Here is a 21417-nt window from a genome sequence, read left to right as displayed (position 1 = left end):
ACTTGGAAGCATTAGTGGTGACAGTGGGGGGCTGCTCACTGCTCAGTGATGTGTTATGATCCGACTGGAACCCCCTACACACACAAATGTGTCTTTGTCACCTAGAAGGACATCGGGACATGGAGAATGAACTTAAAAGATGAGGCTGGAAATATTCTGCATTGTTCAAACCCAATGAAAAGACCAAAACCACCAATTGTCCATTCTGAAATTGTTCCTGTTGCCTGCTGTGTCTGTGGCTCTTAACTTAAACTCAGTCATTCCTACTGAAGACATTAATCTTTTAAAACAACTAATAAATAAATTGTTTAATTTCTTAACAACAGGTGGACACCAGTTTTAACAAATATTTCTTGAAGTAAATATTGCATTTATTGAGGACTATTTTCAGCTGCGGATGAATACACATTTGGTAATCGAGTATATACAGCAGCAGAACACTGTATGTACGATTCAAAATAAATTACAGTGACTATGTTGATGACAATGAGGTAACATGTCACCCATGACATGTTACATGATGTGTTTTTAACAGTTTAAAGGGCAACAATTGAGGTCTGTGGCACAGAGGAATAGGATATATCAGGCTTTGGTGATGCAATACGTGTTAGTAGGATACATTTGCTGTTGGATTTGGCATATAGGATTTGTTGACAGTAATTAAAATATTGAATATATCACGAGCTTCAAACCTTTAACCCAAGAATTTAATGTTGTATCATGTGGGAGTGATCTTTTTGGAGGTGAGTCTCTGTAATGTGACAGTGTGAACAGATTTATGTGCCCACAATGTGATTAATACACACACACACACACACACACACACACACACACAAACACAGTCTCTCTCGCTCTCCAGCTCCCTCGCTCCCTCGCTCGCTCTCCCTCATTCTGGCTCTGTTGCCAAGGCTACCGTACAGCCTCTTGCTGCATATACCTAGACGAAGCTGCCGCCTGTGGATCTCTCTCTCCTCCAGGATACAAACAAAAGAAAAACCAATCAGACTTTTTCATAGCTCTTTTTCTCTTTCACACACACATTCATAGATTCTGCCTCTCCTATACTCACACACGTCCTCTGCCTCCTTACTGTCTCCTTCTTACATGCAAACACTCTCCTTCGTCTCCCAGACAGAGGAGCAGTAAAGGGATTGGCGTGGTTCTTGGTGTTTGGCTCCTGGTCTTTGGCTCGGAGGGAGCAGAGCGGCAGATGGCGATGTGAGGACGGGCTCAGCCAGGTAAGAGGACTTATCCTAACCAGACTTAAGGCTCTGGGTGAGCGACTGTTCCAGCTCTCCTCTACTCCCTCCGTCTCCCTCTTTTCCCCCTCCGTGGCTGTGCGACATGAGGTGAATACCAATTCCTCAGTAAAGCCCCCACAGTTCAGATAGCTGCTGCACTTCCCTGGCTGTGAAAAGGTAGGGATGTGCCTCTGTAGCCTCTGTATGTGCTTGTTTATTCATTAAAACAGATCATTTGCCAACAGGTTGGTTCCTCGGTGCTGCTCAAGCTGTGCGTTTCCTCTCTCATCTATTATTATTCAGAGCTTGATTTCCTCTGTGTTGTATCATGTCTATGTGACAATGTGGGAGTTACCAGCGAGAGATGCAACAGTCCACCTCCCTGGGTGATTCATTACTAATCCATCTAGCTCTGCACTGTGTGGTCGCTCTAGCTCACCGTAGCCATGTACGTGATATGAATGGTGTATTGTCTTAGTATGAATGACTGCCAGAGAATGCCATTCCTGCACTGGTGTTTTGATGCAGTGCAATCATGTAACACAATCCTTTGTCACCAGGAATCCAAATTTATCTCCAGCAGCCCTGTAAATCAATTCGCTATGCAGCACATTTCAATTATTCATACAGTATAGCTGAGGCTGAATTGTAAGTTTGTACGTGTGTTAATGATATTTCTCTTTGAAATGCCCCTGGAGCTGCTGCAGGAGATTGTATGACTGTATGTAAACAATAGAGCCGATTGATTATCTGTCTCTGTGATATACAGGAGGAAGCTGCAGGCTCTCTGGGCATTTAATTCTAAGGTCATTGTGAGCTTATGTATGTATTGATATCATGATTTTATCCGTGCGAGTGTGTATGACAGTGAAAAGGTTGATGAGGCAGGTCTTGGCCCCTCGTGACTTTATCTCACGTTACCATCCCATCATCACTTTCAGTAAGAGCTTCCTCTTACCTTGTCTCCCTGACACATTCAGCACTTCAACAACACGCTCAATACTTCACTCTCAATTCACCTGGAAACAGGAAATGCTGCTGTACCTGAGATTTTTTTGCTGTAATGGCAGGGACAAAAACAAAATCCTGACCTTTTATAAAAATAGGGAGGAGAAGCAGATTTGTGCCCACTATTTTTTGAGACAAACAAATTTTGATTGCATCAAAAATGTCCATTAAAACACGAGCCAGATGTTACCAAAAGAAAAAATATTAAACCAGATTAGTTCCCCTTGTTCCTGATTGCAGGAAAAGAGCTTTACACAGCTGTCAGCAGACAGTCCTTCCTGGTCCTGTGGTTCTGCTGGGGCTTATTGTATGGCTCAATTCAGACTCAGCTGGATGTAGGGTGCTTTGAATGGACGCAGATCAATGGAAACACTACACACATATGCTATTTGAAGACTGAGGGGGTGGAATTTGTAAGGACCCAAAGACAGTAGACCTTCCATGAGGAATGAGGCTGAATCAGCTGTCAGGTTTGACTTATTTGCCATGATTCCACTTACCTTGGTTGTGCTTTTTTCCCCTCAGAATACTGTGTTTGAATAGTGGTGTTATTGCTAACTGGAGTTTATTTAGCATTAGACTGTCAAAGGTGTTTTATGTATGTCAAAATGTTCCCCTCTTTTTAAATATTCAGCTTGCTATTGACTCTTTATGTAATTTCTAATAATAAATCTTATGCGCTCTGTGAGTTTTCCCAACAATCATCAGGAACAATGTATATACGCTAATATAGACAGAATTATTATATCTGTATGGGCACAAATAACAACTGTCACCGAGGGCGTAGGTTTCTTTTGGGGGTGGGTTTCAGCTTTGATGGGGACACATAAGAAGCATCAGATTCAGGGATCCTTCACCAGATAATTTTGAGCATCAAACATTTAAATTATTTTATTTTGTAAATTATTTATGCCCCAATTGTGCCTTTTCTGCATCAGTGTTTTTAATTCTGTAAGAATTAAATGTTTTATGTTTTAATAGGATATTAAAACCCCCTGAATCCTACGCCTTTGATTGTCATATATCGTTCAAACTTACATAACATAACTTTAAATTCTAAATGAGATCGCAAAGTTTCCAACGATAGATTTTCTTAAAATGAGGCTTGTTTTTGGAGATTTGGGCAGAAGACATTTGAGCAGTGTGGCCATAAAAACAAATAAGTCTCAGTTTGACATTTTTCTCTGTGTTAACATCAAATAGCTTCAATCAAGAGTTGGAGCAAGCTGAGACAAAATAGGCATGAAACTGACACTTACAGTGTGACATTAAGCAATTTTAACCATCTTTAGCCTAAAATGGAAACAAAAGCAAGTTTGTTAAAGGGTTAAAAGCAGGGCCATGCTTACCATGAGGACACAGAGGTCATGTCCTCTGTATTATTTCCGGTATTGGGAGGACACTACATTCTATATTCAGATTTCAGTATTATCTGTCTTACTGTGTATGTATTCTTTAACTTTTAAGCATTATAAATTAAATGTGCTTAGTATTGGGGAATTCCTGGAAGTTAAAAAAAGAGATTGACACAGTATGGTGGTGAATAAAATCTGACTGTTAACTGTTAAAAAAAATAAAAAATAAAAAATCTGAGGCTTTATTTTCAGCGTCTGGTCAAAAGAGGTGAGGGTGGGGGTAAGGAGGACTTATGAGACTTTGTATTTTTAAAAATCAAGCTACAGTCCTGGTTAAATCTACCAAACAACTCAGTGAGCAGGCACTGAACAGCCAAACCAAGCAACAGGAAAAACAAAGATATTTACCTCAAAGAATCAAAGCAAAGAGAGGCAGATTTTTTTCAAGACAAATGTGAATGTTGCCACTGTTCTCCCAGTGCAGATGCATGTTTGTGTTTTTCATTTTTCATGCAGTTTGTCTGCCAAAGTGTGTGTGTGTGTGTGTGTGTGTGTGCATGCTACAGTATGTTGGTTGCCACAGTTACCAAAACGCCAACCTCACTGCGTCATTGCCTCAGACAACCTTCACACAAAAAGAGCTGCTTTTTCTCCCATTCATCCCTCCATCCACTTCTCTACCTGTCCCTCTTTTGTTTTTAAAAAGCAGAAATACGCTGAACTCTGGCAGCCTCTCTTATACAACACAATCTGTGTGTATGTGTGTGTTTGTGTGTGTGTGTTATATGTGTGTGTACATTGCATGTATGCATGTTGCCATGACTACGGGCCGGGCTAACTGGCGTCATCACTTCAAAACCACCTTCGCAGCAAGCAAAGAGAGGTAGAAAAGGACTCAAAGCAGCTCCCCTCTGTTCAACACCTGCACCATCTCTCTCTCGAACACACACACACACACACACACACACACACACACACACACACACACACACACACACACACACACACACACACACACACACACACACACACACACACACACACACACAGAGCTCCTGCTACTGGTGTGGTCTCATATTCCGCTGAGCTCACCTCATTCGTTCAACAGGGTCCAGTGGCACAGAAGGAGAGGAGGGGAGATGAGAGGGAGGAGAGAGGAGAGCAGAGTAGGCTTGACTTCATGCATACTGATTCGACTGGAGCAATCTGAATGTATTTCTGATGGTGCCTGCTTAGTCTGGCTCAAATCGTTCCCCGTCTCGTAGGGAGGGAGAGAAGGAGAGGAAGAAGAAGAAAGAGAGGGGAAGAAATATTGACAGTTTACTGTGTCACCTTACATCACCATCCTCCGCTCATGAAAGCACAGCTGGGAGCTGACAAGGGTGCTACTCTGATCCATCTTTAGATGAAACAACATTACCAACCCTGTGTCAGCGTGACCAGTTGAGTTTGAGGTGTATAGAAGTGTAAAACATTTAGAGACACGATGTGTTTAAATGACCTGTAACAAAGGTTACGATATTGTAACCCTAGTATTATTGCAAGGGAGGCTCACTATTGGACTCTTTGGATAATACTCCTTCAATCATAAGCACATGTTCACAGACTGAATCTGCATAAACGTTGCCAGCCAGTCAGGACATACTTACCTTTATAAATGTGGAAACCACACATAATCTGGTCCCCGAAAGGCCTACGGGCCAAATCTGGCCCCCGATATAATGCCTGGTGGCGTGCCAAGATTTTTCGAATTCACAATAATATAAAGTGATTCACATTTTGTACCTTAAGCATACATAAGGTGTCAGAGTGCATAAAACAGCTTTATGAACAAGCTTGTCTATAAAAAAATGCCAGTGGAGGATGCCCCTCACCCTCCAGCAGAAGTCCTATCAAAGCTGCTGCTGCAGCGGAGAAGTAGGGCCACAGCCAGCCCAGGTAATATGCAGCCGAACTGGGTGGAGCTTTGGCCAACCTTGCAGGTTAACGTATTTAGGTTGGCACCATTGCTTGACTGGTTGACTACTTTTATTGAGATTAAGTGTGTGAAATGTGCTCATGATTGTAGGAGTATTAATACCCATAGGGGTCAGTAGAGGGCGGAGCACATGTGCGACAGTGCAACTGTTTTAACTCTCTTTTTGAATTCTAGAAACATGAGATGTGTTTTGCTGTCGTCTTCTGTCCTTCAAGATTTGACGCTGCCTTACAATGGCTGACAACAGCTGGTTGCTACAGGATACAGGATTTAACTTGATCATGTGATCTGACTCCCTCCCCAGTTCCCTGCCATCTATCATAGGTGAGTCATGTGAGAGGCCATATAGGTTTTTTTTGTTTTGTTTTTGTTTTTTCAAAAAGATTCCAGTTACTGGAAAGTAATTTTCAACAGCATTGTTTGTTTGGTAATCATTGATAAAAAAAAAAAAAAGTTCATATAAATAAAAAATAAACTTGTGTGAAACTCACTGGTGACAAATTTAGGCATCAGCAACACATTCAGATAAAAGCGATATGTGCGCAAACACTACAGCACCACTCTCACAGGCCCCCGCATTCACACATCCGCACCGACCACGTGGCGGTAATCAGCCAAATGTACAAAACACCTTTATTAATGGTTGAAGGACAAAAGAGCAGGCCTTTGAATACACTGCTGACTAAAACAGAGATTGTGTGTGTGTGTATGTGTGTGTCAGTAGATGATAATGCTCAGGACGGATGAGAGGGATGAGAGCCACTCTGTTGCCAAGGCGACGGACAGGGCTGTAAACACGCTACCCCTGACTCATCTCTCCACAATGGAGCCTCTCTCTTTTTCTCTCTCTCTCTCTCTCTCAAACACGCAAACGCACACACACACACAAACACACACACATTCACACAAGTGAGTCCAATCTGAGGGAGACAAGAGGATCCGGAGATGAGAGCCACTCCAAGCCGCTTAGCTATACATCTGAATAGGCCGGTGGAATAAGCACAACTCTTTTTGTCATATGCACGATCATTTAAAAACACCCAACCTGACAAACACAGCTCACTCATAATTGGACTGGAAATCAATATTTAGTTTTGTTGAATTTTCTTCTGTGCACGTGTTATTCGTCAAGCAATAAAGACAATGACCACTTACCAAGACATATTAGAAGCCATTATTTTGTGAAGTTTTGAAGTTATGTCTGCTTGTTGTTCACAGAGGGTGTCTTAGAATCTAACACCACATCAAAGGTCTCAAAAACAGTATAAAACCATAAATAACACTTCCCACGCCTTTTGTTTTGTTTGCAAGGGGTTAAAGTAACAACTGAAGCACACACTCTTTTTATCTTTTCAAACAGTGTTTTTTGGGAGCTCTTGGAGATCCTACACTCTTCATATCACAGTATTTTGTTAGATTTTCAGATGGTGTACATTGCAAACATAGTACATGTCAAAAACTGAGTCAGGATCCAAATACCTTCATTTAACAGGGGGATAATGACCCGCCGGTTAAGCAGCTCCACCCGTTCCCACACCGAGGACTCCATCTTTCTGAGGCCCGATGAGGACCCCGTTTGGCTGGATGAGCCCACAAGGACTGATAAAATAGGCGACGGAGGCGCTAAAAAAGACAGGTTACCAAAATGCAAAGATGGGCCAGGAGGAAGCCAAAGCCCCCAGGGAGAGGAAGTGTTTATACACAAGGTGTACGCACTTGTGGTTGAGATCTACTGCTGGGCTGCACTGTTTGTCATCTCCCAAGTCACGGTATGTGAATGGACGTCAGCAGAAACCAGAAAAACAAAGTAAAAGTGGATAGAATCTTTTTTGTTTGCTTGCTTCACATTAGATGAAGATGACTTTCCTGCACAAGCTTTGGTTTTCAGCTCATCATGTGATGTAATTGAGAATGAAAATCCACAGTAGTGTAATTGAAACATTAGCAATGCAAATCACACTTGAGCACAATGTATTCTCTCAACTTGACCCTTATTTTTTTCACAGAGATTTTGTCGTCATATGCATCATTACCTTGTCATATTCTCTTAAGTGTTTAAGTCGGCTGTGTAAAAAAAATAATCTTGGCTACGATTGGACACCTCTGTCTCTTTTGACTTCATGTTTGATTCATTCTAGACAAAAAGGGACACGTGCAACATTACCATATGTAAAAAAACAAACAAACAACCAGAGCCTTGTAAATGCAGCCATGATTACAACACCAGACTGCATGTAGTCAATTAACTTTTTTTTTATGCCTGCGTACTAGGCATTTTCTTTTCTTCTCTGTTCGCTTTTCACCTGAGCAGCCACATCCCTGCCTGACGATCAGTGCGTGAATGAGTACACAGCTCAATGTTACAATCTGCCCCCTCCCTCTCTCCTCTCAGGGGTACTGGGTGTTTTTTATGGTGGAAGGAAACGGACCTTTCTCTTCCATTTACAAAGCCCTGCAGGTCATCGACTTCTACCTTGGCTTCATCTTACCCTGCCACCCGATTTTTGGAGTGGACGTAAGTGTCGGTCTGGGATCTGACTTATTGAGCTGTTTGTTTTGGATGGAGAGAAAGAGACCCTGCTGAATCTGGTATTGGCTATGGCTAACTGTCTTTTCCCTTTTTCTTTCTCTCTCTGCACTGCCCAGTCCATGGTGTTGATGAGGGAGGTTGTGAACACCACGCAGCACAACTGGATTGTCCATGGAACTGCAGGCATTGGTGTGGCCATCTGTGTAATAATGGTAAAATACTGGAAAAGCCATTCAATTCCTACCCAAAACTCATGTTTGTGTTTACTTTCAAAAATCTGGTAATTTCTCCATAAAGGTGAGGTTATAAAGGATGTTGAATTACTGTAGTTTAGCATGAAGTAACACGATTCTTAGAGAGAGTTGTTCTGACACCAGTATCAGTATCGGAAGGGACTCCATCTGAAATGCTTTGGGGCTGAAAAATAAAGCCAACATGAAAGTGCTGAAAATTGCAGCTCTTTTGAATAGCCACTTGAGTATAATAAACATGTTTACGGCCTGGTACAAAAACAATCCAGCTAATTTCCCTGTTAATTACAGCAGTATGGGGTGAATTTTTATAGAAGTTTGCATTTTATTAAGGCCCAAAGTTACAAATAATTTTTTAAAATCTGTATGGACATCAGTTTTCCTGTGCTGCATTCAGATGCCTTTCCCACACAAGGTAAGGTAAAAAAGGGAGAGACAGAGAGAGAGAATTATTTGAACATAATAATAGTTCAAAAATGTCCAGAAATTATATTTATAATGTTTATTATTATAAAAATGATTATTTGTTTTGCCAGCCTCTTGCCCAAATATGGGCACTTCTGGCTCCAAAAAACTGAACTTCAGGCTTCATAATGGGATACCACAAATCAATGGATGATGTTAAGCTAGCCAGGTCCTTTTTTTTTTTTTTTTTTTTTTTACAGTTTATGATTAAGTAAAGTAGTATTAAGTAGTATCTGCAAGTATGTGACTCATTGCACCAATCCGATACAACATAGAGGAATGTGAAGGTGAAGAAGAATTGATATTTCGGTAAATAGTGTTATGGTAGCCATTAGCAGAACGTTTAATTAGATTATAAAAGAATGTTCTGTTGTATTCATTCTCTGTTCATGTTTTGCAAACAATTTAACTTGAGTTATCAATCATTTCACTTCCATACAGGGTTAGTAGCAAAAGCAAAGCTGTTTATTATTTTATTTTATTTTATTTTTTTAACACAATGGTTTCGGATCAGTACTCAGTATTTGGCTGATACAAAGGTTCAGGAATAAGAATCGATACTGGAAAGGAAAAGATGGTATCAGAACATCTCTAAAGAAACTAGATTGACTGGATCAGTCTTTTTTTCCATTTGTAGATTTGCTAGTTTCTTGCTCAATTGATTTGTTTATTGACTTATGAATGGTTACATTTGAAGGGAAAAATGGGAGTTCTTCCTACAAACCTCTACCTAGGTTGTCCACATGGTCTGTAAGTGGCGTTACGGCACCGGCTTGTGGTCGTGGGGAGTGGTGGTGCGGGACATCGGTGATCGGCGTCAGTCTGTGAGCCGCCAACCCTCCTTTACCCTGTCAGAGTGGACCGATGCTCAGGAGGACCTGCTGGACATGGACCCTGTGCCCCAGACGCCAGTCTTCGAAATGGGCACTGACACCAGGACGGAGGGAGACGCCGTCACTCTTACTGTCACACCAGTGGGGCTTCAGGAGAGGTTAGGACTGCAGAGGGCTGGGAATATTTTGGGAAATAAGAGAAGGAAAGAGTGACAAACAGAAAATTGTTATGTGATGAGGATTGTTTGCATTTATATGTGGATCTGCAGGACGTCCTATGTTCGTACATTTTAAATTCATATTGCACAAGCAGATTGGAAACATACTGTTCATCTATATGCATTTGTATTATTCAATATGTATCACACAGGAGGGGCTCTAACGTTTCCCTGACTTTGGACATGTGTACACCTGGCTGCACTGAGCCCTACGGCTACGGAGCCCAGCTATCCCCCAGAGACCAGTCAGCCCAGGAGTATCTCCGACAGGGATCACACACTCTGACCCCTGCCATGCTACACACACGGGCCATGGATGACCAGAGCCTACAGGCTGAGTTTTATGTGAGTGCAGCAACAGCAGCTCACCCACCTACACGCTTTAGATTAACAGGGATGAACAGAGACTCACCGGAAAAGACATACACTGACACATACACACACACACACACACACAGACACAGACACAGGCACAAATGCACAAACCCACACACATGCACACACCCGTGAGCTCTGCACACACCCGTGAGCTGTTCCTCTGTTAGTGGGCGAAGGAAGAATAGATACAGGCATATTTGCATACGAAAATCCACAGAGATTTCAAGTGAGTGTCTGCGAGGCAGAAAGATGTGCGTTCAAGACCACATACAAAGTGTCCATAGAAATTCAATCACGTAGGCGACAATCAGTTAGTGGCGTGAAAGACAGCAGGGTGAGGTATGGACTCAATTCATGTGACTTGGACTCAAGTCATACAAGAGATATAAATCTGATGACTTTAAACTTGACAAAATCAAAAAAGACTTGCAGATAGACTTGGACTTTAACACCAAGGACCCATGACTTCACTTGGACTTGAGTCTTTTGACTTTAAAGTACCTGATACCTTCCAGACAAGCCCAAAGGTTAAAATGTTATTTAGAAAGTGTGACACAAATTCATTAATTTCCCTTCATTTCACCTCATTTTGTTCACTTACATAACTATCCTGTGGTCAATTAAAAAAAAAAAAATAAAGAAAAAGGAATTGCTTTATAAAAACCATGCAGGTCAAAAATGACACATCTTTTGACATTTGAAGTTGCACCAAGAACCGTAAGCTGAGGCTAATAGTGACATATTTAGCAAGTTAATGTTAAGATGACTTTTTTTTAACAAAAAAATACATTTTTTAAAAAGAAACCATGATTGTCAACTCAATAGGGCCATGTTATTACTCTGTTGTTAAAAAGGCTTTACATTTGATGAAGATGACAATGACTTGGTCCCACCTCTGTGACTTTATGTTGAATTGTAGAAGGTATGGTTAGGACTTCCCCTCCATTTCTGCAAGGGCTGATTGTTGTTGCACCCATTGTTCTGTGTGTCCATCGGCAGGAAACTCCCATGAACTTTGTGGATCCGAAGGAGTACAACTACCCAGGGCTGGTGAGAAAGAACCGCTACAAAACCATCCTCCCTAGTGAGTACTGATGCACCACAAGCTGGAGCAGTCACTAAAAAATCATGTAAAATTGCTTTTTGTGCTGCTTCTTTATAATAATTTCACATTCTCATCAACTGTTTAGTTAAGATGTGTTTGTAAAAGGTCAGTCTCTGTGTGGCAGAATATTGATACTCACACTAAGACACTGTACACAAAAAGACAACCTTGTAATAAAACTGAGCTGTAATATATGCAGTAATACAGCGTGTATGCATAAATATTATCTTCCTGTGCTCTTCATCTCTTTGAATTACAACCCATCTGTCTCTCTTTCTTATGATAATCTCACACTGTCCACCTCCAGACACACACAGCCGAGTGATCTTGAAGTCATTGGATGAAGATGATTTCCTCACTACCTACATCAATGCTAATTATCTCAAAGTAAGTAGGAATGTGCATATTTATAAGCAAAATCTTTCCCCAGCATAGATTGCTGAAGGAATGAGTCTTAAAACCTGGAAATAATTTAACATTTCAGCACTCCTGGTTCCCTCACCTCGAACTCAATGGGTTTCCTGAATAAGTTTTTTTCAATTAGATACCTGAAATAAGTTAATGGTTAACACAAGCTTAAGAGACTTTCATGTTTTGTTCTATGACTTAAAATACATCACAAAAGGCGGTTGGTAACATGAGGCTAAATGAAACAGAACATCGTCATGCCGAACTGTGCTGAACATGGCTTCAAAAGTCATGAAACTGCATTTTCATTTGTCTATAGTGCTATAAGTGCTATATAAATACAGCTTCACTTACCTTCTTACATACTTCTTTGTGAAGATCATCTTGCTGAACAAAATGTGTAAGTATCATAAACAATTGTTTACCACAGAGTTTATTTTCTGCAATAATCCAAAATCCAATGGAAAAATCGTATTGGCTTTTTGACAAGGGAACCTGGGCGCAGAAACAGATAATTGTATGTGTCAAGGCATATAACTGTTTGTGTGTGTGTGTGTGTGTGTGTGTGTGTGTGTGTGTGTGTGTGTGTGTTTGCAGGGTTATGGGGGTGAGGAATGTGCATACATCGCCACCCAGGGTCCCACCGTGAACACAGTTGGGGACTTCTGGAGGATGGTGTGGCAGGAGAGATGCCCAATCATAGTGATGATCACCAACCTGGAGGAGAAAAACGAGGTCAGTAAAATAATGATGATGATGATGATGATGATGATGCATAAATGGAAAAATTGACAAATAAGTTAATGATGGGATGGGTAGAAATATCCACTCAAGCGTTCACTGTGTCTTGCAGAAATGCGCAGAGTACTGGCCCGAAGACACTGTGACCCATGAAGGCATCGAGATCACTGTTGTCACGGTAACCCAGGAGGATGACTACAGTCTGAGGGTGTTTACTTTAAAGGTAAGACACAGTCAGACTATTAATATGTCACAAGATGGCTGAACACAGTGCAAAACATTGCTGAAAACAAGCTGAGGGGTCATTTTAAAAGAATTGCAGAAATATTATTTTTCCATTACCTCCAATGGTATCTAGCTCTGCAAATACCTTCAGTTGTATCACTGAAGATGAGAAAGGTGAATGGAATCACAGCACTGAAACATTTTAAAACAAAACTAAGAGTCTACAGCCACACAAGGCACTGAGTTTTTGGGTTTTTGGTTATGCACCAGTCTTGGACAAATATACATGTGGATGTCATGACATTTTTAGATGAAAAGTTCTACTGAGTTGTTACAATTCATCCTGAGGCTTGATTTGTGATTGATGCCCAGCCAGCATTTGCATGTGTGGCCCATGTGGGTAGTAAAGAGGCTGAAAAATTGGCCCTACATGTGATTGAGTTCCATAATGGCTCAATGCCTATTGCTTACATGGGTGGGACTCACATGGGTTATGTTAGGGCTACATGGGCTCACCTATGCGTAAGTGGGGCCACTATGGAACCTGTGGACAATCCCAGACCATTTTCAGTCCATTTACTACCCACATGGACCCCACAAACAAATGTTGGCTGGGTGCATCCACAAGGGTTGTGAGTATCTGCACGGCCAAAGTGATTTCACAATGTCAGACATGTTCCCATGTGCAATTTATTTATCCTAACCCTTTGTCTAATCTATTTAAGTCCATGGATTAAATCCTAGATTCAGATCTAACCTTCAAGTACCACATTAACAATGTGACAAAAACATATTTTTTTCCACCTCAGAAACATAGCTAAAGTACAACCATTTCTGAATCAAGCAGATGCAGAAAAGTGGATTCCTGCCTTTATTTCTAGCAGACTTGATTGTAATGCAGTTTTCACAGACCTTCCAAAATACAGCAATAAGAGACTTAAGCTTATTCAAAACTCTGCAGCTCAGTTATTATTCAGAACCAAGACGAGAGAGTGCATTAGAGAGTGTTGTTATTATTATTTGGCTAGTATTCACTGCCTTCATTAGTTCGGTTAGTTAGGTTCAGGTAAGATAAGTACGTTTATCTCTGTCCATCAGAAGCAATGTAAGACACATTAGGATGGACTATAGGGGGACCATGCCTTCGCCTTCCTAGGAAAAAAAAGATATTGCGTTGCATGTGGCTGGTTTTCGCTTGTCTGTGCACATCGAGCATTTTCCAGGTACGCAGACAATCACTTGGATGAGCTGTAGGTACACAGCCTCAGTCAGTTTGGAGAAAATCGGTTTGGAAAGCATCACTGAGGCTTAAGGTGAGCATGGATATAATATAAGCAAAGAAAGTGGTTCGTTGTGTTGCCGTGGCAGTAAAAATCTCATAGATGGATATCTCAAAACCTGGACAAATAAATCTAATAAACGACTCTTTCCTGTGGTTTGTCTGTCGACAACCAGTTGAGTGTGTGTCGAAATTGACTTTCCAGATGATTGTGTGTGTCCACATCTGACCTCAAGATTAATATTAGACCATGTAATAAAAACATGAAGGACCACAGTGCAGACTTTTGTGTCATCACACCAGATTGTGATCCCAGGCTCCCAACATACTAAGCAAACACTGCTCAAGTTTTCTTTTTGCCAGAGTAAATGTTTTTATCAGACTCACCACAGTTACGTGTGTGTGTTGGGCGGTGGTTTATACAACGTTTCTGACGTAGACATTCTGTTTGGCTCCATTCATGTGCTCATGATGGGTGCTTTATATTGAATTTGGGGTCACGGTGGCCTTGGCACTTAGCAAGCCAGACATGATAATTCAGTAAATGTAGGCTGCATCTGATTACTAAGCACCAGGGGATCATTATATAAATGTGCTAAAAGCTTGTTGTTTATTCGAGTTAAAAGCTTGTTTATGTTGTTAATCTGTTGTATTAATGATTACTGTCTGACTGACACTCGGGTGATAGAAGCAGCTGATGGATTTGATTATGTTCCAGTACAGGCAAGGAAGGAATAGACTATGTAAGCTCTTTTTTTATAACCCTCTTTTTGCACTGTCTTGCTCTGCATTCATTGTTGTCGTAGCAACTAACACCAAGGTAACAATATGGATATGCATGCAGAGCAACAGGCTGATCTGAAGTCTCTCTCAGTTTGTCTGCCTCATATGCATGTGCATTATGATCACATCTGTATTTCATGCTTGACTGCCCATCTGTGCGTTTGTGTGTGTGTGTGTGTGTGTGTGTGTGTGTGTGTGTGTGTGTGTGTGTGTGTCAGTGTGGGGGAGAAGAGCGCAGTCTGCGGCAGTATTGGTACACCTCGTGGCCTGACCAGAAGACTCCAGACAAGGCACCACCTCTTCTGGAGCTGGTGCAGGAAGTGGAAAGGGCCCGAGAGGAAGCTCCGCCCTCCAGTGGCCCTACAATTGTTCACTGCAGGTATGAAAGTAGCTTTTTAGTGATATAGAGACGAATAAGGAGTTAAAAATGTGTTCAGAAGGTTTTGAGTCCAAAGATCTATAATAAACCCATGTTGACAATAAAGATGTATGTTGAAATTGCCCAGTTTTATACCACAGGAACCCTTTTTACTGCCATTTTTTTTTACTACAAAACCAGTGTCTTCTTCCAATCCTCCACTGTCTGATTTCCCGAGGGAGCATTTGGCATTAATCAAATTAATGGGATCAGTGCTAATCAATATACCAATCCGTCTGTTTTCTCTCACGTGCTTTTACCCCTCCAACTTTTTGTCCGCAGTGCTGGAATTGGTCGAACTGGCTGCTTCATTGCCACCTCCATCCTGTGCAAGCAGCTGAGGACTGAGGGTGTGGTGGACATCCTGAGAACCACCTGCCAGCTCCGTCTGGACAGGTGAGATATTCTTAGCCCTGATCCATGCTCAGTACCATCTTTAGTGCCTGGCATCAAGTCTTTGTAATGGAAAAGAGCGAGGTGACATAGTTTTGTTTGATCTGGTTCCAAAGCTCCTGCTGTGAGCTCAAGATTGAACCCCAAAATGAAACGTGAACATTTTGAATTTATAGGACCATCAAGAATGTGTTTCATTACTTAAGTCAATAACAGCCATCTTATATACTTAAATTATGGATTATTAATCTTTCAATACTTCAGAAAATCTTAAAATGACCACCTAATTTATTAAGCAACATGATTTAAATGTTTTTTCTAGCCAAGTAAAGTGCTCACTAGGTGGCCTCTCTTTCACAATTTTAACTTCCTATAGCAGAGAAACACAGAACCAATAGTTTAGTTTAGTTTATTAGACCTCCATTAGCTAACCACAAGCATCAGCTAATCTTTCTGGGGTTTGACACATAAAACATACAATATGACAAAAAATCATATACATTATGTACATTCAAAAATCATATTGCATGCAAAACAAAAAAAAGTAACTAATAACCAATGAAGTATGTCATTTCAGTGTCCCAGTTAGACATGCTAGACATTAGGCAAAATGATATGAACATTTTATTCTTTGTTGTAGCTTTTAAATACTGATCCAGTTTTACTTCAGGAGGGTAGAAGAATGAAATGTAAATATGAGAGCTGCTTCAATGTGTGAGACGTTATTACCGCTGTGTGTGACATCGTGATCACTTATCCCACTTAGAGTCGCGGGAGGGCTGGAGCCTAGCCCAGCTGACATTAGGTGAGAGGCGGGGTACAATAGGTCGCCAGACTATTGCAGACAACCATTCATGCTCACATTCACACCTACAGCCAATTTAGAGTCACCAATTAATCTACCCTGCATGTCTTTGGACTGTGGGCGGAAGCTGGAGAACCTGAAGAAACCACACTGATACAGGGAAAAAATGCAGACGCCACACAGAAGAGCTCCGCTGTAGCTTCAAATCCTACACCTGGGGTTTGAACTTGAGGTCAAAGTGCTAACCGCTATACCACCGCGCCACCCATTTTTAATAAAATTGTGATTAGCAGTTGCATTAACTACTGCATTTAAAAAATATATATGTACCTTTGTAATACAAAAATGTAGAACTTGCTCTACCTTAATAAAAGTAGCTAAATACTTGTATAACCTATATAAGCCTGTTTTATTCTCTCCTTTATCTGACAATGGAGACATTTTGCTCAAAACCACAAATGTCAATCTCATTTGAAAAGTCAGAGGATCCCTGCAGTCATTGGGATCCACCGTCAGGGAATCAAGAATGTCTGTACAAGTTAGTGCAAATCTGTATGCTAGATGATGAGATATCTCATTGGACAAGTGAAATCTTTGACCTTGATTTGATCATGTTTACTAAGGATTTTAACCCTTTGAAACCTGAGCAAATTGGCTTGATTTCTTTCAAAAACATGGTAAGAAGGCAAGAAATGACGCAAAATGAATCATTAGCAAGAAATTACAAAAAGATTACCTGAAAATAGCAGCAAAAAAAAAAGAAAAGTAACAGAACTAAAACAGGAAATGACTTGAGAAAGGAATAAAAATTTTAAAAATGAATATTAAAAACAAATTCCAAACACCTTTTACTTTTATTTTGCAATTTTCAAAGGTTTCAAAGGCAATCAAACTGATAGTTATTGAGATATGTCAGTCTGGACCCAAGTGTGGACTGACTGACCAACCGTTTCTTTCTGTATGTCTTTCTCAGGGGTGGGATGATCCAGACGTGCGAGCAGTACCAGTTTGTGCATCATGTCCTCAGCCTGTATGAGAAGCAGCTGCACACCGCAGAGGAGTAGAGTGAGCGCTACAGCCACACCCAGACCGAGACACACCACTGTACACTGTACCGCCTCTGGTGGTATGCACCACTGTACCTAGCATCATCTCAATCTCACCCTTTAACAAGTTCAAACCATTGTTATCTCTTCACCCAAGACAGGCTTGCTCAGACAGGACTGAATGGTCAATATGAAATCTGTGCTTACTGTATGTCTTTGAGCAGAACAAAAACAGGGAGGTGGGATTTGAAATAGCCCCCTGAAAATCCTAATCAGACACTTGAGTGTCCACAAGGGCCATGACAGTCAGGCCCTGAATTAATCAAAGCCCGCTCGCCTGACACAATTTAATTTGCACTGCTGAGGATTTTTATCACGTTACTGTACATGAGTCTCAGTCATCAAGGCCTCATTGAGTTCTCAGCCCCCTCACATACTGTATATGTACAGCTGTAAAGTTTAAACTGGAGCTGAAGTATAATCAGAACACCTGCAGCGGTGTCGGTTTGCTGTGAGGATGAAATTTAAGCTCCCAAAGTTAGTGTCAGTTTTAAGGGCCTTCTACAATATAAGTGCCAGCATAATTTAAATCTCTAGAAATGATCAAACGCCAGCCTAATATTAAAGTATTAAAAATTTAAGTTAACTAACATGTTTTCTCATTGACTTTCACTTTTAGTGTAAAAAAAGAAAATCATTACAGAAGGCCTGTTTTAACTTTTGATGCATTCAGGAACCACCTCATCTTCAGGTTGCATGGTGCTAAGTGTTCATTAAAGGCATGTGCAATGTTATGGAACATAGGAATGTATAACAATTAGGTTATTAATGAACTAATTAGGATTTCTGTGCAATCTACAGTATTACAGTTCTACCATGCTGCCTGTGCAGTCCTCATGGCCCATGATGTTTACAGTAAACAACTCCTACATTAAGACCACATAGACGTACACTCAGAGGCGTCACAGAGCCGGCGACACTGAGGGGACAGAGGCCAGAAATAGAATCAGGCCGTCAGAGAAATCAATGCAAAGCCCAATGAAAGCACTGGAGAATCTGACATACACAGTACAGGGACGTGTAATGCACAGGAAAGCAAAACGTTGCATTAAAAGAACTGTACCATAAATGGATGACAGGTGGTCACATAATCTTCTTGTAAATGTCCCATTACTTTCATGATCGCCCTCAGAGTTTCATGCTCCGTGATGCCTCTGCTTTTAACAGTAGCTTGAACACATCCGTGAAGTAAGAAGCCCATGATTGTTGTATAGACAGGCCAGGCCTAATCTGTATGAAGCACAATAGACCAACTAAGGTTGTCTCTGATGTTCAGCTGTAAAAGTTATTTTTCTTTCCGTATTGTGTTTTGATTGTGTTGAGTTTAATGGATTGCATGTGCTGTATGGGACTCCATAGGTCCACAATCAAAGCGACGTGATTGGTTGTCCTGCTTTTTGTTGTGTAAAAGGGTTTAAGCCTATTATATTGCTTGCTCTCGGCCAATGCTTTTGATACAGTTTGCTTTTGTGAAACCAACCAGAGATATTTTTAGAACATTTTGATACAATCCTTTCGAGTAGATGCCTTGTGTATATTTCCGTTTACACCATGATGGAATGTAGCTCATACTGTGGATCAAACCATCGGTTTATATTGCAAGATTTGACAGAACAAAAATGTGACAACTACCTAAGTTACCTTACAGTACAAAAAATAAATAGATTATGTTCAGTCTTCAGTATTATTACTTTATGCCTTTAGGCTTTGCTTTAATATGCTTTGCTTTTTGTGTATGTTTTTATTGTTTTTTCTTGGAGAATTTTACCTCAGACTGAGTTTTTCACTCAAATCCATCTGTAGGCCACTCTCAGTTGACAACACGAGAAATAATTGCTATGTGTAAGGCAGCTAAAACAGTGAAGACAGTTTTCTATGTAACAAATATCACACTGAAACAATTTCTATCTTGACTCAATGCATCAGATCAACAGTCATGAACATTATCAGAGGATGGAGTTAACTGTGTGGGCTCGGACCAATCTATTAACATCAAATCAAATAGCAAATTAAACTGCCAAAATTGCCTTTTATGGAAAAAGGACTGGGATTGATAAGAAATGCTACATTCTGTTGTCAAACTTTTGGCATAATCCTCTGATAATGTCCAGTGTACTCGAGCTTTTGTTTTGAGTGCTTGTTTTCAATGCTTACCTGGTACTCCTCCGATGATCAAAATGGGGATGACAAATAGCCAAACAGTAAGACGTACAACCAACCAGCAATCAGTATTCCTCTCCTCTGCTACAGTATCGCTTTAAGTTGTGAGTTTTTGCATCCAAATAAAGGTAGATTTTCATGAATGTGTGTTGCTGTCTCTCTGATTCTCATTCACACACAAGCACACAAACCTCCTTTTAACCCTTGTGCCACATTTTAAAAAAGCTCCAGTGGTATCATTACAGGACCGAAATGTCCACTTCCTAAAACTGTCCTAAAAATAATATATATTTACCACTTTCACTGGCTTAAATCTTTTAAGAAACTTCAGTCTTGATCATAACTACCAAATGTACATTCATATTCATATTTTTTCCCCTTTAAATGCCAGTTTGTTTACATGATGCTACTGTTTTTCACAAAAAAAGTTATTTTTTTCTGTATACTAACTTCTTTAGTCATTATTCTTTAAATGCCAGTTTATTTATGTAATGCCACTAAATTGTTTTTATGCTATTCTGTTGATTGTTGATATCTTGAGGATGTAAGACAAATTTCCATGAAAACTGACAATAAATTATCATCTTATTTTATCTTCTGTAGATTAAAGCAACAACATGGATTTTGACATATTATTGTTTTGTGCAGTGTCAGATTAAACCAGAGCAGTAAAGATGATTACGATGGCTCTAGATTAAAAATATAAAGGCTGCAATGAAAATATAGCTTTGAGATTTAAAGGTGCGAGTATGTCAAAACTAAGATGTGACATCCACCCACCCTTACTGTACCTAACCTAACCTTACCTGCAAAAATGCTCTTACACCACAGAATGCAGTTACTTATTGTACCACTAGGTGTCAGTATATACAATCTAATTACAGATACTGCCAATTACTTTTCCCCTGCATTCGTCTGGTTACTCACTAACACATTTAGATGGGTGAGCAACAGAACAAAGGCTTTCAATCAAACAAAAGAGAATTCATGAACTGAATTCAAACACCCTACACCCACTTATTACAACTGCTTTATTCAGTGGTTCATAGGAATGTGATATTGTTGAGAAATCAACGTCGATTTCTTTGTGTATTATCAGAATGCTATTTTTCGTTGTTGTCTTTTAGAGGGTTAGGGTTAGAGCTTTTCTCAGGATTGTGTGCTGTATTACTTTATTGACACTTATAAATTACACCTCTGTCGTTCTTTTAGTACACAGAAATTGGTGATATCATGCAAATCCTAGCATAGCTTCCACCCAACTTCCAACTAATCAGACAGAGTAATTCAAAACACCTGTGTGGATGTACACAGCCTTTAAATCATTGCCAGATATGTTTAATGTTGCAATATCCATGGGAAAAACTAGACTTTGGGTCTTGTAGTGGCAATTTGTCAGCAAGATCAAACCTAAATTAAACAGAAACAAACAGCCATAGACACAACTTGGGCATGTGATGAATGCAGGCAAAAGAAGTCCATTGTCCATTTTTCTTATGATTATTTTCCCAAAAACAAGCAATCAGAGAAACAAAAAATGGCTACTGCCTATAATAATAATAATAGACAATAACTATTGTTATTGTCTATTGTTATGATTGTTATTATTTTTATTATCAAACTAAAAAAAACTATTTAAAATACTATCAAAATCTAAACTGAAATAAAGCAAACCCCTAGAATAATAAAAAATACCACTTATTATTAGCAAACTACAACTGTATACCAACAACAAAT

General features: G+C 40.2%; 1 protein-coding gene across 2 annotated transcripts; it reads left to right on the top strand.

Annotated features, from left to right (window-relative positions):
• Window positions 1-871: 871 nt before the first annotated feature.
• On the top strand, window positions 872-19760 carry LOC121950813 (tyrosine-protein phosphatase non-receptor type 5-like). Of its 2 annotated transcripts, none has more exons than XM_042496936.1 (14): window positions 872-1238; window positions 5798-5906; window positions 7075-7351; window positions 7975-8097; window positions 8229-8324; window positions 9563-9819; window positions 10032-10224; window positions 11257-11341; window positions 11670-11749; window positions 12368-12505; window positions 12624-12734; window positions 15017-15177; window positions 15499-15612; window positions 17388-19760. In XM_042496936.1, exons 3-14 carry the CDS (start codon window positions 7082-7084, stop codon window positions 17476-17478), a joined length of 1719 nt encoding a protein of 572 aa, XP_042352870.1. In that variant the 5' UTR covers window positions 872-1238; window positions 5798-5906; window positions 7075-7081; the 3' UTR covers window positions 17479-19760. The 2 variants fall into 2 exon arrangements, with proteins under 2 accessions (XP_042352870.1, XP_042352871.1); XM_042496937.1 differs by lacking the exon at window positions 872-1238 and adding an exon at window positions 1292-1418.
• Window positions 19761-21417: the final 1657 nt, after the last annotated feature.

This window comes from Plectropomus leopardus, chromosome 11 (assembly GCF_008729295.1).
Source record: "Plectropomus leopardus isolate mb chromosome 11, YSFRI_Pleo_2.0, whole genome shotgun sequence".
Lineage (NCBI taxonomy): Eukaryota > Metazoa > Chordata > Actinopteri > Perciformes > Serranidae > Plectropomus > Plectropomus leopardus.
The sequence above is the reverse complement of the archived record's forward strand: the minus strand, read 5'-3'. Positions and strand labels throughout refer to the sequence as shown.